Source organism: Crinia signifera, chromosome 2 (genome assembly GCF_055691185.1).
Source record: "Crinia signifera chromosome 2, ASM5569118v1, whole genome shotgun sequence".
NCBI lineage: Eukaryota > Metazoa > Chordata > Amphibia > Anura > Myobatrachidae > Crinia > Crinia signifera.
Window position 1 is genome coordinate 15357473 of NC_139218.1, and position 20689 is coordinate 15378161.

Here is a 20689-nt window from a genome sequence, read left to right on the forward strand (position 1 = left end):
ATATAAAATACATTACAATTTTTATAGGCGGCCACCTACAGATATATATGAAGGTATTTATAGCGATTGCATAAATATTTGTTTATCATGCAATCGGTATATACACGTATATGTTTATATAAAAAAACTTGATTTTACATATAAAATTAATCACATTTAAATGAAGAGGAAAAAATAATAAAATAAAAATAAATTTTCAAAAAATTATATATAAAAAGTATATAACACTAAACTTTGTGACTTATAGCCCCAGGATGGCGAAAGCTGTGTAGCCAGTCCAGGTATCTAGAATTCTGGACACATAGTATAAATTTTGAAGAAAGACTGAACTGAGCGGATCACTTTCTGTATAGACCTTTTTTGTCCTTGGTTAAAGAAACAGTCTTTTTCCAATTACAGATGAATTTAAACGTAGAATAACTTGTATGCATACATTTGTAACTTTAGGTGATTTGGCAATATATGCCTTTTTGGAAAGAAAGTAGTAAAGTGCACAGTGGTGCGTCTCTCACCTGCACCGTTTGTGCGTGGATACTTGTCCCAGCAGCGGGATAACTCGCTGCATGTACCGCGCTCAGGTGTCTACACGGGCTGTGTAGATAGTTGTCCCAGCAGCGGGACGTCTCGCTGCATACACTGCGCTTCGATGTCAGCGCTAGTAGTGGAGTGTCCCTCCGGTGAACAGGGGTCGGGGAGGACGCCGCGTAGATGTTGTTAGCTGGCGTCTCACTCACCCGTAGTTGGAATCCAACAGCCGGCGCTGCTCTCACCTGCGCCGCTGTGTCACCTGTTTCTCACCGGAGTTCTCCTAGCAGCTTGATGGACGTGATGACGTAGGGCTTGGTCTGTATTTTCTCCCAATAAATTTAAGCTGGTAGTGTTCGATGCGGGAGATTTTTTCAGAATCCAAGCAAGGTGATATTCTTCTCAGTTGAAAGCTGTATGCTGGGTGAACCTCTAACGCGTTTCGCCCTATCAGAGGGCTTTTTCAAAGAGTGATATTAGTTTGCTCAGTGTGGCTTTTTATACCCAGCTACAAATTGATTTTCCAATTTCATTGGACAAGAGGATGACACAGGTGTGCCTGATCATTTTAACCTCTTATATGCTTTTTCTTCCGCAGTCCACAGGGCTTTTTTTGAGTCACATAAATCAAATATATAAATATATATAAATAATATACCAGACATATTACTACGTATAATTAATTATAAAAAGCAAATGCTAATATAAACAATATTAATAATAATAATAATAACTCTCAATTTCTATTTCTTTTTCCTTTCTAAAAAAATCATCAATTAAATTGTCCCATGTTGGACTTGAACTTGGCACTCTATGATCTCTAAACTGACTCCCTATCTGTTGTGCCACTGGAGTAGGAACATTTTTTCTTTATTTTTATAGTCCTAAATGATTTATTTACTTTTCATTCTAACAGTATTTTCTCTCGTAATTTTATCCTCCATTTGCTTGTATATAGTTATCAATTTATATACCTATCTTTTTTATTTATTATCATCAAATTATTCATTAAATCAATATCAAGTCATATTCTCAAAAGCATCCTTGTTCCATCAAAATTATAAAAAATTTACAAAAATTACACATTTGCGCTAGATGGCATTTGCCTCTAATTCATTTAGTACTTGCTTTACCAAAGTATATCCTAACTTTATTACATCTGGCCAGAGATTTAAACAGGCTGTTTCTGGTCCGTACTTCACCCCGCTGAAGTGCCACTCTACAGCGGGGGTGAAGACGGATACTGGAGTCACAGTGCTCCCCCATCTTACAGACTGCAACCCCTAGTCGATGAACATGATCATGTAAATTAATTATCTCATTTCTATACTCTAATCAAATTGTTTTAGTCTTCAAAAGTAATCTAGATAAAGGATTCTAGATCTATATTAGCATTTAACCCCAAAGGGGTTAATGTTTGTAGTTGAAATATCCAAAATGCTTCTTTATTTGCCAGCTCTCTAAATCTGTCTCCTCCTCTTTCTGTGGTTTTAACATGGTGTACACCATATATTTGTAAACCTTCTATATTTCCTTTGTGGGCTTCTGTCATATGCCTAGAAACACTGTGGTGGGGAAAATTTTTCAAAATATTTAGTCGGTGTTCTCTGAATCTGTCCTTCAGTTTTCTTGTAGTGCGGCCCACATATTGTAAGCCGCACATACATTGCAACACATATATACAATATATTGTGTTGCAATTTAAAAATTCTTTGATCTCAAATTTTCTTTTATTACTGTATGATTCTACCACCACAGTCTTTCTTGGCATATGGCTACAAGTAATACATCTAGTTTGATTGCACCTATAACATCCTTTAATTCTTTCTTGTTGATCAAGCCATGTTCTATTTTGTTCTTTTTTATCCAGAGGTCTTTCTACCCTTAATTTGCTTGGAGCAATTATGGATTTTAAGTTTGAATTCTTTTTAAATACTATTTTTAATTGTGGATCAATGACTTTATTCAGAATTGGGTCTTGTTCTAAGAGAGTATAATTCTTTTTTAATATCTTTTTTATCTGTTCAGATTTTGAATTAAATTTTGTTATGAAAGTCATCATTTTTTTGGGGTTATTAGGGTCTTGGAGTGCATTAGTATTTTTTGATTTTATTTTTGGTGTAAGGAGGGTTTTTCTTTCTGTATTTAGACTTTTGTTAAATGCATTCACTAGCAGTTCTCTGGGATATCCCTTTTTCTCAAAATCCATGCACATTTGATCTGCCTGGACTTTAAATTTTTCTGTATCAGAACAATTTCTACGAAGCCTATTTAGCTGGCTAAGTGGGATATTTATAAGCCACGGCTTATAATGTCCGCTGGAAAAATGAAGGAAGTTATTTGTATCCACTTTCTTTTTAAAATTGACCGTGGAAATGTTTTTAGAGAGGCTCTCCGCAGAGATAGTTAAATCAAGAAAATTAACTGTGTTGTGATCAAAACAGTGAGTGAATTTTAAATTATAATCATTCTTATTTAAGTGATTAACAAAATCGTGCGCCGTGTGTGAATTTCCGTCCCAAATAATAATCAAATCATCTATATAACGGCCATAGAATACCAGGTTCGCACCGAATGGGCCATTCCAAATATATTCCTCCTCAAATTGCCCCATGTATAAATTAGCAAAACTCGGCGCGAACCTGGTACCCATGGCCGTCCCCACCACCTGTAAAAACTAAACCGACTAAATATTTTGAAAAATTTTCCCCACCACAGTGTTTCTAGGCATATGACAGAAGCCCACAAAGGAAATATAGAAGGTTTACAAATATATGGTGTACACCATGTTAAAACCACAGAAAGAGGAGGAGACAGATTTAGAGAGCTGGCAAATAAAGAAGAATTTTGGATATTTCAACTACAAACATTAACCCCTTTGGGGTTAAATGCTAATATAGATCTAGAATCCTTTATCTAGATTACTTTTGAAGACTAAAACAATTTGATTAGAGTATAGAAATGAGATAATTAATTTACATGATCATGTTCATCGACTAGGGGTTGCAGTCTGTAAGATGGGGGAGCACTGTGACTCCAGTATCCGTCTTCACCCCCGCTGTAGAGTGGCACTTCAGCGGGGTGAAGTACGGACCAGAAACAGCCTGTTTAAATCTCTGGCCAGATGTAATAAAGTTAGGATATACTTTGGTAAAGCAAGTACTAAATGAATTAGAGGCAAATGCCATCTAGCGCAAATGTGTAATTTTTGTAAATTTTTTATAATTTTGATGGAACAAGGATGCTTTTGAGAATATGACTTGATATTGATTTAATGAATAATTTGATGATAATAAATAAAAAAGATAGGTATATAAATTGATAACTATATACAAGCAAATGGAGGATAAAATTACGAGAGAAAATACTGTTAGAATGAAAAGTAAATAAATCATTTAGGACTATAAAAATAAAGAAAAAATGTTCCTACTCCAGTGGCACAACAGATAGGGAGTCAGTTTAGAGATCATAGAGTGCCAAGTTCGAGTCCAACATGGGACAATTTAATTGATGATTTTTTTAGAAAGGAAAAAGAAATAGAAATTGAGAGTTATTATTATTATTATTAATATTGTTTATATTAGCATTTGCTTTTTATAATTAATTATACGTAGTAATATGTCTGGTATATTATTTATATATATTTATATATTTGATTTATGTGACTCAAAAAAAGCCCTGTGGACTGCGGAAGAAAAAGCATATAAGAGGTTAAAATGATCAGGCACACCTGTGTCATCCTCTTGTCCAATGAAATTGGAAAATCAATTTGTAGCTGGGTATAAAAAGCCACACTGAGCAAACTAATATCACTCTTTGAAAAAGCCCTCTGATAGGGCGAAACGCGTTAGAGGTTCACCCAGCATACAGCTTTCAACTGAGAAGAATATCACCTTGCTTGGATTCTGAAAAAATCTCCCGCATCGAACACTACCAGCTTAAATTTATTGGGAGAAAATACAGACCAAGCCCTACGTCATCACGTCCATCAAGCTGCTAGGAGAACTCCGGTGAGAAACAGGTGACACAGCGGCGCAGGTGAGAGCAGCGCCGGCTGTTGGATTCCAACTACGGGTGAGTGAGACGCCAGCTAACAACATCTACGCGGCGTCCTCCCCGACCCCTGTTCACCGGAGGGACACTCCACTACTAGCGCTGACATCGAAGCGCAGTGTATGCAGCGAGACGTCCCGCTGCTGGGACAACTATCTACACAGCCCGTGTAGACACCTGAGCGCGGTACATGCAGCGAGTTATCCCGCTGCTGGGACAAGTATCCACGCACAAACGGTGCAGGTGAGAGACGCACCACTGTGCACTTTACTACTTTCTTTCCAAAAAGGCATATATTGCCAAATCACCTAAAGTTACAAATGTATGCATACAAGTTATTCTACGTTTAAATTCATCTGTAATTGGAAAAAGACTGTTTCTTTAACCAAGGACAAAAAAGGTCTATACAGAAAGTGATCCGCTCAGTTCAGTCTTTCTTCAAAATTTATACTATGTGTCCAGAATTCTAGATACCTGGACTGGCTACACAGCTTTCGCCATCCTGGGGCTATAAGTCACAAAGTTTAGTGTTATATACTTTTTATATATAATTTTTTGAAAATTTATTTTTATTTTATTATTTTTTCCTCTTCATTTAAATGTGATTAATTTTATATGTAAAATCAAGTTTTTTTATATAAACATATACGTGTATATACCGATTGCATGATAAACAAATATTTATGCAATCGCTATAAATACCTTCATATATATCTGTAGGTGGCCGCCTATAAAAATTGTAATGTATTTTATATGATCTTTTTTTATACAAATAAATGAAAATAAATATTCATAAACAGACAAAAATTGTGTATGTGAAGTGACTTCATCCATGGTGCAAGTTATTAAATAAAAAATAAAAAACAGCGCAGATACTCCATTTCTTGTTTTTTCTAATTGTCTTTATATATCTGTCTAGAACCTGTACCTTAAAAAGTCGGGTGATAAACAGATTGGGTGTATCCACACTGGTACACATGGGAGAACTGCAAGCTAAAATACAGAACTACTAGATTCCAAATTATTATAGGTCATATATTTATTATCTGTACAACTGTTACCAACTAGCGCCCAATATTCCACTAATTTAGTGGTTTCTCCTCTCTTTTTATGTCAGGGAGTCTCCTGCAGAATGCAGGAGGGGAGGTAACTATGATGTAACAGTGTTGTGGGCCAGGTGACATGAGGGAGATTGCTAGACTAATGAGGGAGAGAGGGAGATTGCTGCTATGTCAGGGAGTCTCCTGCAGAATGCAGGAGGGGAGGTAACTTTGAGGTAACAGTGTAATGTGGGCCAGGTGACATGAGGGAGATTGCTAGAGTAATGAGGGAGAGAGGGAGATGACTGCTTTGTCAGGGAGTCTCTTGCAGAATGTAGGAGGGGAGGTAACTATGATGTAACAGAGTAATGTGGGCCAGGTGACATGAGGGAGATTGCTAGACTAATGAGGGAGAGAGGGAGATTGCTGCCAAGTCAGGGAGTTTCCTGCGGAATGCAGGCGGGGAGGTAACTATGATGTAACAGTGTAATGTGGGCTAGGTGACATGAGGGAGACTGCTAGACTAATGAGGGAGAGAGGGAGATTGCTGCCAAGTCAGGGAGTTTCCTGCAGAATGCAGGCGGGGAGGTAACTATGATGTAACAGTGTTGTGGGCCAGGTGACATGAGGGAGATTGCTAGACTAATGAGGGAGAGAGGGAGATTGCTTCTATGTCAGGGAGTCTCCTGCAGAATGCAGGCGGGGAGGTAACTATGATGTAACAGTGTTGTGGGCCAGGTGACATGAGGGAGATTGCTAGACTAATGAGGGAGAGAGGGAGGTTGCTGCTATGTCAGGGAGTCTCCTGCAGAATGCAGGAGGGGAGGTAACTTTGAGGTAACAGTGTAATGTGGGCCAGGTGACATGAGGGAGATTGCTAGAGTAATGAGGGAGAGAGGGAGATAACTGTTATGTCAGGGAGTCTCCTGCAGAATGTAGGAGGGGAGGTAACTATGATGTAACAGAGTAATGTGGGCTAGGTGACATGAGGGAGATTGCTAGGCTAATGAGGGAGAGAGGGAGATAGCTGCTATGTCAGGGAGTCTCCTACAGAATGCAGGAGGGTAGGTAACTATGATGTAACAGGGTAATGTGGGCTAGGTGACATGAGGGAGATTGCTAGACTAATGAGGGAGAGAGGGAGATTGCTGCTATGTCAGGGAGTCTCCTGCAGAATGCAGGAGGGTAGGTAACTATGATGTAACAGGGTAATGTGGGCTAGGGGACATGAGGGAGAGAGGGAGATTACTGCTATATCAGGGAGTCTCCTGCAGAATGCAGGAGGGTAGGTAACTATGATGCCACAGTTTTGCTTCTAGGGAATGCTAAAACTATGGCAAGGTCAGGGCCGGTGCTAGGGTGTCTGGCGCCCTCCTGCAAACGAAAAATGTGCGCCCTCCCGCAATACTATTGTAATTACCCAGCTAAGGGTGATTGCAATAGTATTCCCCAGTCTACTTTTTTTACTTTACTGTATTGCACTATACTGTACAGTATATTTCTGTTTTATTTCAGTTACTTAAGAAATACTGTACATGTATGTGGGTATATTTTTAGCCCATCGTATGTGTTTTGAAATAGATGCAATGCAATGCAAACAGACAGATATTAGGCAGATAGACAGAGATAGATTTTAGACAGAGACAGAGAGAGAGATGATAGATAGATAGATGTAATAGATTAATAGAAAGATTAATAAATCAATCAATAGATAAAAACAGAGAGAGAGATATAGACAGACACAGATAAAAACAAACTCACACAGCCAGCTCCTCTGTAGGCTCCCGGGCCATCTCTCTCTTGTGCAGAGCTTCACACTGAGATGGGGGCATCTACTGGCTCCTGCAAGTACTGCAGTTAGCAGTAACTCCAGAGCTTTCCTCTGCCTCCTCCGACGCTCAGCTCAGGGCCGCATGCAGGTGGGTGCTTCATGTTGCCGATGCCGCAACTGCGTCTCACAGACAGCGGCAGCCGACAGGAGCAGGGTGCAGAGCAGGGAGGGCGCCTCTGCGGTCCGGCGTCTCCCTGCTTTGCATCCATCGCTGAGCGGGTTCCACCAGCCCTGGGCAAGGCATGCTGGGATGTGTAGTTTCACAACAGCTGGAGGGCCACAGTTTAGACATGCCTGCTCTAGAAAGTGCTGTATCTCTCTAGTCGCAACTGCTCTGTAAAGGGTTAAGGAGCCATCCAGCCTCAGAGAAAATGCTTTGCAGCCAGGTAAGAGAACCTGGTCACTGTAAAACCAGGAATGGATCTCTGAGGTGTGTTTGAGGGAGAGAAGGGTGGGCTCACAAACAAGACCGCTCCGGTCCGGGTTTTCAGACCTTCACAGCCATAGCTGGGAGGTGGTCTGATTGTACTAGGAGAGATTTAAACCCTGTTCACTTTGCTGCTCATGGCATTGATGCCTGGTAGGGGCCAGTTAGTAGGCCTAAGTATTGTAGCGCCAGAGACTTAGAAAGAGAGGCACCACGCAAATGGAGCACTGCATGGATATGTATCTTTATTTGGTCGGTTATATGAAGCCTTGTTTGCTGTGAAGTGGATTTGGTCCTTGTGTGTCATTAAATACATGCACAAATACTAAAAACTGCCTGCTGTGTCCTATCTGAACGGCAAACCAATTATACTTGATTATTCTCTTTATTTCAGTGTTTTTTTAAAATGCATTATAATTAACCCATATATAACATTTAAAGTACATCAAATATGTTTATTATGCCCTCTAACATAGGCGCCGATTCTGTGGGTGTTCAAGGTCCCGAGCACCCACAAAAAAAACCTATGAACACCCACTGGCCCGCAACTTCCCAAGTCCCACTGCCAGGCCAGATCCACCTGCCAATCTGCATCTGCTGCACTCACACCAACTAACCTACCGCCTGGGACCCGCAACTGGTGCTTGTGCACCCGCACACACAAGACGATGCCTGGCACCATCACAAAGCCGCCGCTCCGGCGAGCAACAGTCACTGGGCAGATTGCAGCATGCGTTCTGCCCAATGTGTGCTCTCCCCGTACACACACCGCCCTCCCCGTGAAGCATGTGTGCCCACAGTGGGAGGCAAGCACATCACCATGTGCACACCTTGACCCAGGACCGCCCAGGCCAGCACACTGCAGGGCCACACCCCCTCCCCAAATGGCATGCCCCCTCATGAGGCCACACCTCCCGGAGCACATCCCAGCAAAAACACAAATCGGCACCCCTGCCCTCTAATTCACTTCTATACTGTTATCCTATGTCCTAAGATGGGACCCCTCGCTCCCCTCCCTGTTTGCGGCTACCTTCCCCCATACCACGCCATTTAAATGACGAGATATGCTGATCTCTGATGAGGGGGCAGGGCTAAAGTGGCAGAATTGCGACTTTTTAGCCCTGCCCCCTCCGCGATAATCGGCAAATCGGGTAATTTCCATAATGGGGGCAGGGCTTAATGATGTCACGCTCAAGCTACACAGTTCCGTCACAATATTCTGGAGTGGGTGTGATGCATTATCCAATAAGGATGTTATCTTGCTAATCATTCTCCTCTCACCCAGGGCTGCCAAGAGAAATCCTGGGCCCCGGTACACCAACTTCCAGGGCCCCCATGGGGGTGTGGGACCACGGCATATTAATACATACAAACATACAGATCTTTCTTACTATACAAGAGGCCTTTGCCTTTATATTATACACTATATATATATATATATATATATATATATATATATATATATATATATATATATATAATCTATAAAGTCCACTATTATGCCAGCACTCCACCTTTACAGGGTAATGGAATTGGTGTAATCCAAAAATCTGTACAGATAATCCAATGAAAGAGTCACACAAGCAATTATGCAGGAATTACTGTTATGAGCGGCTAGCTAATCATGATGTAGCTGGTTACTGCCGTCTGGTGGAATGCGGAGGGGGAGCAGTGGAACACACGTGTGTGTGCCCTGACTTCCTACTCTGCGTGATACCAGAAGTACGGTGCCGAGCACTTCCGGTAGGATGGACCTAGGCGTCCAGAGGGGATGGAGAGATGGGACTACATTGGGGGTATTTATATGGGTAAGTGAATGTCTTTTCATGTGTATATTTATGCTGTGTCACCCTGAGGACAAGGGAGACCCTGAAAGCACTAGTTAGGCGCTAAAACAGTAATTCCTGCATAATAGCTTGTGTGCCCCCTTCATTATATATATATATATATATATATATATATATATATATATATATAAACTTTACAGAAAAAGCGTCACTCCAGGACTTGCGCATATAGGTAAATTTATTGTGGTGTCAACGGCGTTTCGGGCCTCATCAGGACCTACATTGTGAGTGTGTACAAACATAAAATATATACTCACACAACCATGGAACTCCGGCGTCCCCCCGTCCGTTCCCTCCCCCGGCACCTCCGTCTCTCAGCAGGACTTCCGGTGGAGATGACGTCATGCCAGTTTCAGAAGCCAGACAGGGACGCCGCAAGCACTGGCAAAACAACATATAGAGACATTTGTGAATATACATGTACAAAACGTGTAAAAAAAACCACTATCGTGCTTAGTGCTATCGCTCAATACAAAACTTCTGTTTCGTAGTTTTGTATTGATGCTGGGAAGTGCAACATTATTGGACGGGGGGTGGTTGGCTAGATGTTGGGCACTGGGCTGGGTCTGCGGGTTGGTTGGGTAGATGGGGGTGTACTGGGCTGGGGGATGGTTGGGTAGATGGGTGGTACACTGAGCTGGGGTTGGTTCGGTAGATGGGCGGGCACTGGGCTTGGACAGGGGATGGCAGCACTGATTCTGGGATTGCTTGTCTACCCATGCGTATTGCAGCACCTCAGCTCTGGCTGCTGCTACTTAAAGCTCCCAATCAGTGTGACTCATGATGAGGGCTACTGCCAGGGGGAGAGGCAGGGGTGCCACCGAGTTGTACCCCCTGCTGGGTCTCAGGATACGATCAGTGCTGGGACTGGCACTTGCTGTGGGAGCTGCTAAGCTACACCCTAGCACAGCCAGAACAAGTATAGTATAATGTGTACATATAAGACGCTGTGTGTGATGCGCTCACTGATGCTGGGAAACTAGTAACATAGTCAGGGGCTGGCTTACACTTTTAAGCCTGGGGGGGCAAATATAATCAAGTGGCCCTGCTTTTTCTACCAGCCCTCCTTCTAAAAACCCTGTAGTATCATTGTGTAGTATCTTTAGAATGTAAGCTCTAACGAGCAGGGCCCTCTCTCGTTCATGTGCTTTTCTTAGAATATATCTCTGCCACTGTTATAATTGCATCAGTGTCTTTTTAATTTACCATGTACCTGTCCTAATTTGCATTTGTACTGTAAATCACAAGCTTTCTTGTATTGTTCTTTGCTCATCTATGTATTGTCAGGCGCTGCGGAACCCTTGTGGCGCCATATAAATAAACGATAATAATAATTGTGCTCTACCTGCGTATATTCTTGACTGCCCACTCTATAGCTGTCTCTCAGAATGATATCCCAATACCAACAGTGGCATCCCAACTCTCCTGTTGGATCCTGGGGTGTATATTAACTCTATGCCCAGACCTCCCCTACAGCATAAAGCTGTGTACACATGGGGCAATATGATCGCTGGCAATGTATTGGTCAGAAATCATATTGCTCAGTGTCCCGTTTTCATCAGCGACCAGAGTTGGTTGCTGATGAAAATGACACACTGCCAGGAGAAGAGGCAGGGGAAGTCGCTAGTTGGAGGAGCATTCTCCTCCGACCAGCGACAATTAGGGGGCTGAAAACGGGAGCGCGCACACTCTAAATGCTGGCAATATGGTCGCACAGCAACCATATTGCCAGTGGTTTTTGCATGTGTGTACCGTGTGCACCTTTAACTCTACCCCTCCCCTCCCATCTAATCCATAAACCTGACCCCAGTATACAAACTAGGTAAAACGAGAGTCACTGGCTAGCACCACCTACTCGCCTCATCTATCACATTGAGACAGCAGGGCAAAAATCATTCGATGGTCGCCGACCATTGAATGATTTCTCGAGCTCTCGCAGATCTGTCAGTCTCTGCTGACTTAGATCTAAGGGGAAAAGAGCAGGAAGCTGACATCTGGCACCTGCATCACCGGCGCATTTCCATTTGAACAGGCCACGATTTCATGGGAACGCCCATCAAATACTGGGCAATCCCATGGGCTCAATCCATGTCTGCTGTCCACACTGCTGCATGCCACGCCTGCACGTATTAAGCAGCTGCGCATGCGCAGAAAAGTTTATGCGCATACGCAGTTGCCCAGCATTGCTCCCATGTGCGAACACAGCAGTTAGAATGAGGGCCTATATGTACACTGTGGCATATACTGTATTTGTGTCCAATCTGAAAGGGAGCGTGACGGGCTACGTAAGTATACTTACCCTGTCCCCCTTATTTTAACCCTACCCCCAAGTGCCTAACCCCTCATTTTTAGCGCCTAACATCCCCCTTCCTGCAGCCTTATCTTTACCATACCCCCTCAACTCTAACCATAACCATGTGCCCACAACTTGGGATTCCAAACCAAGTTTTTGACTACAGCCCCACACAGCACTATAGCACATTACAGTGTACACCGCATAACCAGCCCTTTACCCCATATTACCCCCAGTACACACAACACAATTTAACATTACATTATACACAGACCCCCACCTTTCTCATATTACACCCAGTACATTATACACAGCCCCCCTCCCTAATATTACACCCAGTACACTATAAACATCCCCCCTTTTCCAAATTAGACACAGGACATTATACACAGCCCCCTCCCCATATTACACCCAGAACATGATACACAGCCCCCTCCCCCAAATTACACCCCATACATTATACACAGCCCCCCTCCCCCATAGTACAATACATTATGCACAGCCCCCCTCCCCCATAGTACAATACATTATACACAGCCCCCCTCCCCCATAGTACAATACATTATGCACAGCCCCCCTCCCCCATAGTACAATACATTATACACAGCCCCCCTCCCCATAGTACAATACATTATGCACAGCCCCCCTCCCCCATAGTACAATACATTATGCACAGCCCCCCTTCCCCATATTATACCCAAGACATTACACACAGTGCCTCCCTCAATATTACACCCAATGCACACTCACCCACTTGGCTTTCTTGTAGTGTCCTCTTGTGAGGTGAAGAGCAGGGAACATTGTGGTGGGGGAGGCAGGCAGCGTAGAGCAGGCAGAGGAGCTGGACCAGGAAGAGCAGGGGCCAGGGCTGATGATACATGCAGCAGCAGCACAGTGTGGTGGGCGGGGCCAGCCTCCGGGAAGCCAGAAGTACCACATGACATCCCCTGCAGCTGAGCCAGCCTCCTCCTCTCTACTTATACAGTAGGTGACCAGCTCTCCCCGGGACTGGTGAGAGCTGCCGCCCGAGGACACCCCCCCCCCCTCCTCCCCCCCACCCCCGCCCGTGGGGGCACCCGCCCGCACCCCCACTACAGCGCTGCAAAAAAAAAAAAATGTAAAGTGTGTGTCTGTGTGTGTCTCCGGACCCGGGCCCCCCTGATAGGCCCGGGCCCAGGTAAAATGTACCCGCCCCCCCTGCCTCTCGGCGGCCCTGCTCTCACCCACTACTTCTACAGAATCCAAAGGCCTTCCTAAAACAGAACTGGCCTTCCTTACTAGTCTTTTACTGTCGGCAGTTGAAATACTGCTGCCCCAGCAGACCACTCCGTAGAATACGGCCGATGCCACCACACAGTCGAAGATGGCAGGGGTTAAAGTGAGTGGGACCAGGGTGGAACTGAGTTCCACCACCTCTAATGGTGAGGTGGAACATTTTAACCTCCACCTTGGCCCTGCCCAGTAATTCTCACAGAAAAGCATTGTAGTTTGCAGGGGGTGCCAAAAACCTTACCACTGGCCCTGTCTCTGCCTAATGTGGGGGAGGGGAGGGGGGGGGGGGGGGGTAAATAGATGGCATAGAGAAATGAGTTCCCCCACCTCTGCATGACCAGTTTAAGCTCTGGAAGAAGGTCTTCAGGAGCGCTCCCTGCACTCCAAAGGACCTCAGTCTCCTCAGCAGATTGGGGGCCAGATGCACTAAGCTTCAAATGTGATAAAATGGAGAGTGATAAACAGCCAGCCAATCAGCTACTACCTGCTACAGCTCAAACTGTGTTTGAAAAATGTCAGGCAGGAGCTGATTGGCTGGCTGTTTATCACTCTCCATTTTATCACTTTTGAAGCTTAGCGCATCTGGTCCAAACTCTGCCCCGCCCCTTCCTGTACAGAGCAGCAGAATTATCGGACCAGTCCAGTTTATTGTTCAGGTGAAAACCCAAATACTTGTAAGTCATTACGATCTCAATATCCATTCCGTGAATCCTCACCGGAGTTGGGGGAGTATGCTGACGCTTTCTTAAATCAACTACCACTGGACGGTTTCCACCCCCAAACGCCGGCTTCCCATCAGTCACACTGCAGCCGCTTTGCATTTACAATCCATATGCAATTCCCCTAGCACAGGCAAAGCATACAGTACACATGCCGTCATTCGATAATGGCTCATTTTGCGAATTCTCACATCAGTGATCCAAGCTGAATTAGGCCCCATAACCCATAGCAACCAATGACGTTTATTTATCCAGATACCTTTAGTACTTTGGTATGTACGTAGTAAGGTGTAGTAAAGTGACAGTTTGTCTTGAAGGGAAATTCCAATGACTAATGCTCAGACTTCCCAATCAGGTACTGTACATCTGTAACTACAGTATGCTTCTGTATTACATAGTAGCTAGAGGCTATTGTAAAAGATATCACTCAGAACCGCTGACGCCGGTGATCGGCAACACGCTGCCTGACCCAGCCGCCTAAAGTTGACACACAACGGAACTCAGGTAGCACTTAGGGAAAGCGAGTTACCTTCTGTATCTCGGACTGGGGCCTTCCCAACCACTCTGAGGAGGGTTGTAAACATTCTTGCACTTTTTATTTTTTATATTTATTTTTATTATTCTTTATTTTTATTGCTATTTTTTATTTTATTTCTGTTTATCATTTTTATTATAATTTAACCTTGATTTTTACCTTACTTTTTGTATTGTTCATCTTACTTTACCTATCCACTTTATTAGCATATAGGAAACAAGCACTTGGTTAATTGCTATTAGCAACCTTCCTATATCAATCAGTGTAAATGCTTAATATCATTTTCCTGGGAATTCAGAGAGAACACTGATAATATTGAACATCATTCATATTGGGCGGGATGCTGTAATATTCACTGCGAATCTTGGGATTTTTCGTGTAGTTAGCGCTGGAATATCGCCGCGTAACAGCGTCTGTCTTCTCCATATTCTGTGTATCTGTAGCTGTCGCGCGTAGTTTGCGTTATCCTAGTGTCATGGCGATATTTTTTTTTCCCCCTGGTGTCCTATGCGCATGCGCCCGCTACGAGCTGGCCGGACAACGCTCAGCATCCCGATCCCGCCCACTGGCTTTTTCCAGACGCCAGCAGTCACGTGAGGTGCTGTGACTGTGCGCATCGAGGGCTCCTCGGTCTGTGGGCTGTGTATGTTGCTGGCGTAGTGTCTGTAGGTAGTAATTCGTATTACTGTACCTCTCCGCCAGCCAGAGGAGGCGAGGTAACACACAGCTTGTACTAGCGCGGCGGATGTAACAGCATAGGGTGCGCGCGCTTCTCCTGTACAACCCTATGGGGAGAGCAGCGCGCACCGATAACCTCAAGAATGCGGAAGTGCTGAGAGAAGCACTGATCCGCCTTAGGTTAAAGAATACAGCGGCGCCGAAAAGTACCCGGGGCCGCGGCGGTGAGTGATATAGCATCCCGCCCTGTGTCTTATGGGGTGATTCATACTGACTCGCTGTTGTACGTATTTGGTGCGGCTCTGCACATGCGTATGTGCGCCCATTCGCAGGGGTAAAGCATTTGCCTAACAGCTCGGTAAGCCGCAAATTTGAGCTGAATTAGGCCCTGTGTGTATCGTCCTTAACTCTCATCTGTAATCACTGTATTTCTCTATTCATTTGTTTTTATTTTGAGATAATCGGATTAAGGGCCTTATTCAGATCTGAGCTCGGTACACATTTGTTTGGAAAATGGGCAAAACCATGTGCACTGCAAATGGGGCAGATGTAATATGTGCAGAGAGAGTTAGATTTGGGGGAGTTATTTTGTTTCTGTGCAGGGTAAATACTGACTGCATTTTTTTACACTGCAATTTAGATTTCAGTTTCAGCACACCCCACCCAAATCTAACTCTCTCTGCACATGTTACATCTGCCCCACCTGCAGTGCACATGGTTTTGCCCGTTTTTACAAACACATGTGTACCGAGCTCAGATCTGAATGAGAGAGAACTGAGGGGCAGATTTATTAAGCTTGGAGAAGTGATAAACTGGAGATAAAGCGGAGAAAAGGCAAAAGGAGATAAAGCAACAGCCAATCAGCTGTGTTTGAAAAAGACAGTAGGGCGTTGATTGGCTGTTGCTTTATCTCATTTTACCTTTTCTCCGCTTTATCTCCAGTTTATCTCTTCTCCAAGTTTAATAAATCTGCCCCTAAAGTTTTATCTTAAAAGTAGGCCACTGACATTATAATGATGGCACTGCTTTGTCTTCAGCCAGGTTGGACCCAGGTCAGCATTGGTGTAAAAGGGGCCAACCCAGGTCAGGTAACACTGGTCTCCTACCCAGGTCCTGACCAGGGTTGAACACTGGTTGGACCTGGGTCGTGGGCGGTGGGGGGGGGGGGGGGGGGGGGCGGGCTGGCGGGAGCACATGGGAGATTCAGTCTGCTGCAGGGGAAGGGGCTGGGGAGAGCACATGGGTGATGCTGCACTGTTATACCGCTATGTAGGCTTGAGCACTGAATACAACTTATTGAAAAATATTTTACAAAATAAACAAACCAACATTTTTCAATGCTAACTTGTCATGTCTGAATTTTTATTTGAAATCATTGAGGGAAGGTTGGCTGGCAGTTTATCAGTCCAAAAATGGACATTTTTAATGTCATCCATAGGGAAAAGCAGTGCTGACCCAGTTTCAGTGTAAATGGCGCAGACCCAGGTTCAGTGTAAATGGCGCAGACCTGGGTCCGACCTGGGTCACAGTGCTGTGTAAATGGGGTATGAAACTGGGTCCAACCCTTGAAACTCCTTTGTTCAAAGACCAGGGTCCGACCAGGGATTTTGGTGTAAAAGGGGTATAGATGATACAGTTTATATATGTTATTATGTATTATGTATAATGGTCCAAAACCCACTTCCGACTCCAAAGCTTTTAGAGATTATAAAAAGCTCCCGATGTTTTCACCTGCGCTTCGTCTCCTGTGGATCGGGGGCTTATTTTCCTTCTAGAGGCTCCAGTCCTGCACTGGCCTGATTGGTCAGAACGGGGCTGAGCTCCACTGATTTGATTTGACTGCAATTTACAGTTTGATACATTTTTATGATTAATTCATATAGAATCTCTTGCAATATACACTCTGTGATACAGGGGATTATTCTGTTTGGTACGGTGAAACGTACGTCTGTCACACCGTGCGTTTTCCGTACGCTCACAGTGAGCGTAAGTCCGCCCACAGTACAGCCGCACACGGACGGTCACAAACACCGACAATGGGGAGTGGCGTACATCAGAGCGTACGCCACAGTCCACCGACACCGTCCGTATATATGAGCGTACGCCACATGCAAACATGTTCTACTATTGTTCAAAATAAGATTTAGAGTGTGATAGGCAGATGTTGGGATCCTTTGTTAGAGATATGTGACTGCAATAATGTGCTTGGTGGCATCTCACATACAGAGGGGTAGATTTATTATAGCGGCGCTCTTAGCGCCGCTATAACACTCCCTGCTTCGCCTCAGTAGCGAGGCGAAGCAGGAGGGGACACCGACAAGATCTACTAAGATCTTGCCGCAGAAGCGGGGGAGCGCTAACTCCCCCCTCCGGCGATGTCCTCTCCAGCTGACAGCAAGTCAGTTAACACTAATGCGATGTCTGCTTCTACCCGGCCGGCTGGACTGCGCATGTGCGGGATCTCGCTACTCACGCGAGATCCCAGCGCAGCTCAGCGCCAGGAGCAGGGACAGCGATGTCACTGCTGTAGGTACAGGACATCGCCGCCTGCAGCTGTCAAAGTCGATAGCTGCAGGCGGCGGAACGGTCAGCGATGCTGACCGTTCATAAATCAGGCAGGAGACAGGCGCGCAGTACAAAATATCATAGCTGCGCTATGCCTCCTGCCCCACACCGCCGCTGATAAAGTACCCGGCCAGCAGGTGTGATAGATCAGGGGAAGCGCTATCCCCTGCCTTAAGGCACAGGGCTAGCGCATATTCCCCTGATCGCCAGATAATAAATCTACCCAGAGTGTGTTACATAAAGTTCATAGCAGATATGAAAGTGCATAATGTATGTTCTTGGGAAAAAAAATACAGATTGTGTGCAAAATAGTGGCCATGGCCTTAGGACATTGATCCACCATTGCAAGTAGAAATTGAGTCCAAAAACATTCTTGTTGCTCTAAAGGCCCCCATACACTAGGGCGACTTGTCCTAAGGACAAGTCAGCCCCGATTTCCCCTGAGCTTCCCGGGCAGCTCCCTGGGGGAGCTTGATAAGTTTTGGCACTTGATGTGCCATTTTTTACATGTGATAAATCGGATGCGATTTATCACATGTAAAAATCTGGGGGGGGAGGCATCAGGAGCAGGCTGGCAGTGGGTACCTGTCCGGGGAGCGTCAGGAGCAGGGACTGGTCCGGGGAGCGGCACAAGGTGTAGCGGCAGGCAGCGGATGGTTGTGGGTACCTGTCTCCCAGAGTGGGTACCTGACCGGGGAGCGGCAGGGACTGGTCCGGGGAGCGGCACAAGGTGTAGCGGCAGGCAGGGAGCGGGGACCACGGCGCAGATGCTGAGCAGAGACCGGGGGCGTGGCGGGAGAATAGAAGGAAATCCTATTCAAAAGACTGAGCGGCCGCTGATTGGCTGGGAACTCAGCCAATCAGCGGCCGCCCGGTCTTTTAAATAGGATGGTTTCTATTCTCCCGCCGCTCTGCGGCCCCCATGGCGAGCGGGAGAATAGAAACCATCCTATTCAAAAGACCGGGCGGCCGGGAGAGTCCAAAGGATCAATGGTGAATGGGAGTGGCAACACGAATTACATCATCACCCAGTGGGAGGCTCCAAGAGAGTTTTCTGAACTTCCCGGAGAATGCCAGAAATTTGTATAATCCACTAAATTAGGTAAATACAGATACGTCGCCTTCTGTGGAGATGTGGCACCATTGCCATGTATATCAGATACAAGGTAACACTAAAAAGTACACAGCCACCAAAATGAGGCCACTACACTTCATATAAATGCTACATACATCCTATTACAGAGAGTGTACCTGGCAAGTGGTCTTGTATTGGATAGGGGGATACATTTTCCATATAGATTTTTTACTTTGCCATACCTCCCAACTTTCAGGATGGCCGAGGAGGGGCGCTGGAGCACGGCGTAGGCGCGCCTGCAACTCGTTATAATGGACAGATTTACTAATGGTTCTAAAAGTTAAGTGTGGACGTTGCCCATAGCAACCAATCAGATTATCTCTATCATTTTCTAAGATGCAATAGAGAAATTATAGGCAGAATCTTATTGGTTGCTAGTCTTACATACTGTGAAGCATGGTAGAGAAACCGTCACAGTCCGTCATTACGGAGGTCATTGGCTTCCACTGTAGAAGAAATGATTTCATTATGGGACAAGGGCTGCACTAAGGGCCCAATTCACTACCGATCGGAAGGGGATGAATTCAACCCCAGTTCTGATGGTGGGTGGTTTGCGCATGCGGCACCGAACGGCTTCGGTGAGTTAGACACTCACTGTGCCATTCGTTGCTGGAGGGAGGTCCGGGGGCGGACAGAGGTGGAAATGGGGCTGGACCATGGGAACGGCCAGCGTTTCATTGGTTTCCCAATGAAAATGCTGTCCGTTCCCCTGGGAACGCAGGTGGGCCCATATCGGCCCGGGTGGATGGCTGATGTCACAGGACATCAGTGCCCGCCCCACCTTTGGCAATTTGCGGAGGAAATAAAAGTCCGTTCAGACTGACTTTTATTTTCGAAGGCAGGAAAAATCATTTGATAATCGGCGAAGGATGGTACCAAGGGGATTCGGCTGTGGGGGGTGGTCATTCGGCATGCGCAGTTGTCCGGTATAATCGGCATTCACAGCCCAGTGTACAGGTTTGAATCAGGCCCAGTGGGGAAACTAAAGAAAAAAGTGAGTGTGTGTGTGTGCAGGGCTGACCACAGGGGGATGCTGTGGGTACAGTTGTCCCAGGCCCTGGCCTCTGGAAGGGCCCGGCAGCTCATTTTACCCACATCAACCCTCTGCTGTGTGCTGCCTGCACTGCGCTCGGTCCTCAGCAGGTCCCGAAGCAGAGCCTGGCTTCTTCAATACAGAAAGGCAGCGGCCAATTAAATTGCTGCCTTTGTGTACCATTAGCCAATCAGAGCAGCTGCCGGTACATGAGCTCTGATTGGCTCACCCTCTGGTGCTGCATTTTAATTGGCTGCTGCTGTCCTATATTAAAGAAGCCAAGCTGTGCTTCGAGACGTGCTGAGCCGGGCGGTAAGTGAAGGATGATGGGGGGCCCGTGGGGCCCAAACTGGAAATCAATCCCGGGCCCCAAAATTTCTGGTGGCAGCCCTGTGTGTGTGATTATTATTATTATTATTACTGTTATTTGCGCTTATTGTTGTTTTCATTGCAGGTAATGGCTGAGCTGTGGCTGTTGCTGGTTGCATTCCTGCATTGCACTGGTAAGCTGACTACATCTATACCAGGGTTTCTCAAACTATTTTATTCTGGGACCCCATCAGACAATAAAAATGATGACAGGACCCCAGGAAATTACCGTGAAATGGACACCACACGCGTGGTCAGCAGACGGCACATGTACGGCAGCATTGCAGACAAAACAGAACTGAAGTAACTGCTAATATATACGATCACTTATTTTCTTACAAAATTGCAGAATGTTAAAGCTTATACC

At 45.2% G+C, this 20689-nt stretch overlaps 1 protein-coding gene across 1 annotated transcript in view; it reads left to right on the forward strand.

Annotated features, from left to right (window-relative positions):
• CD86 (CD86 molecule) overlaps nucleotides 1-20689 on the forward strand; it is a 68626-nt gene that overhangs the window by 26295 nt on the left and 21642 nt on the right. The window contains exon 2 of the mRNA XM_083170935.1: nucleotides 20408-20456. Within this exon, the coding sequence (XP_083027061.1) occupies nucleotides 20411-20456 (46 nt within the window). The 5' untranslated portion in view covers nucleotides 20408-20410. The remainder of the gene's footprint in view (nucleotides 1-20407; nucleotides 20457-20689) is intronic.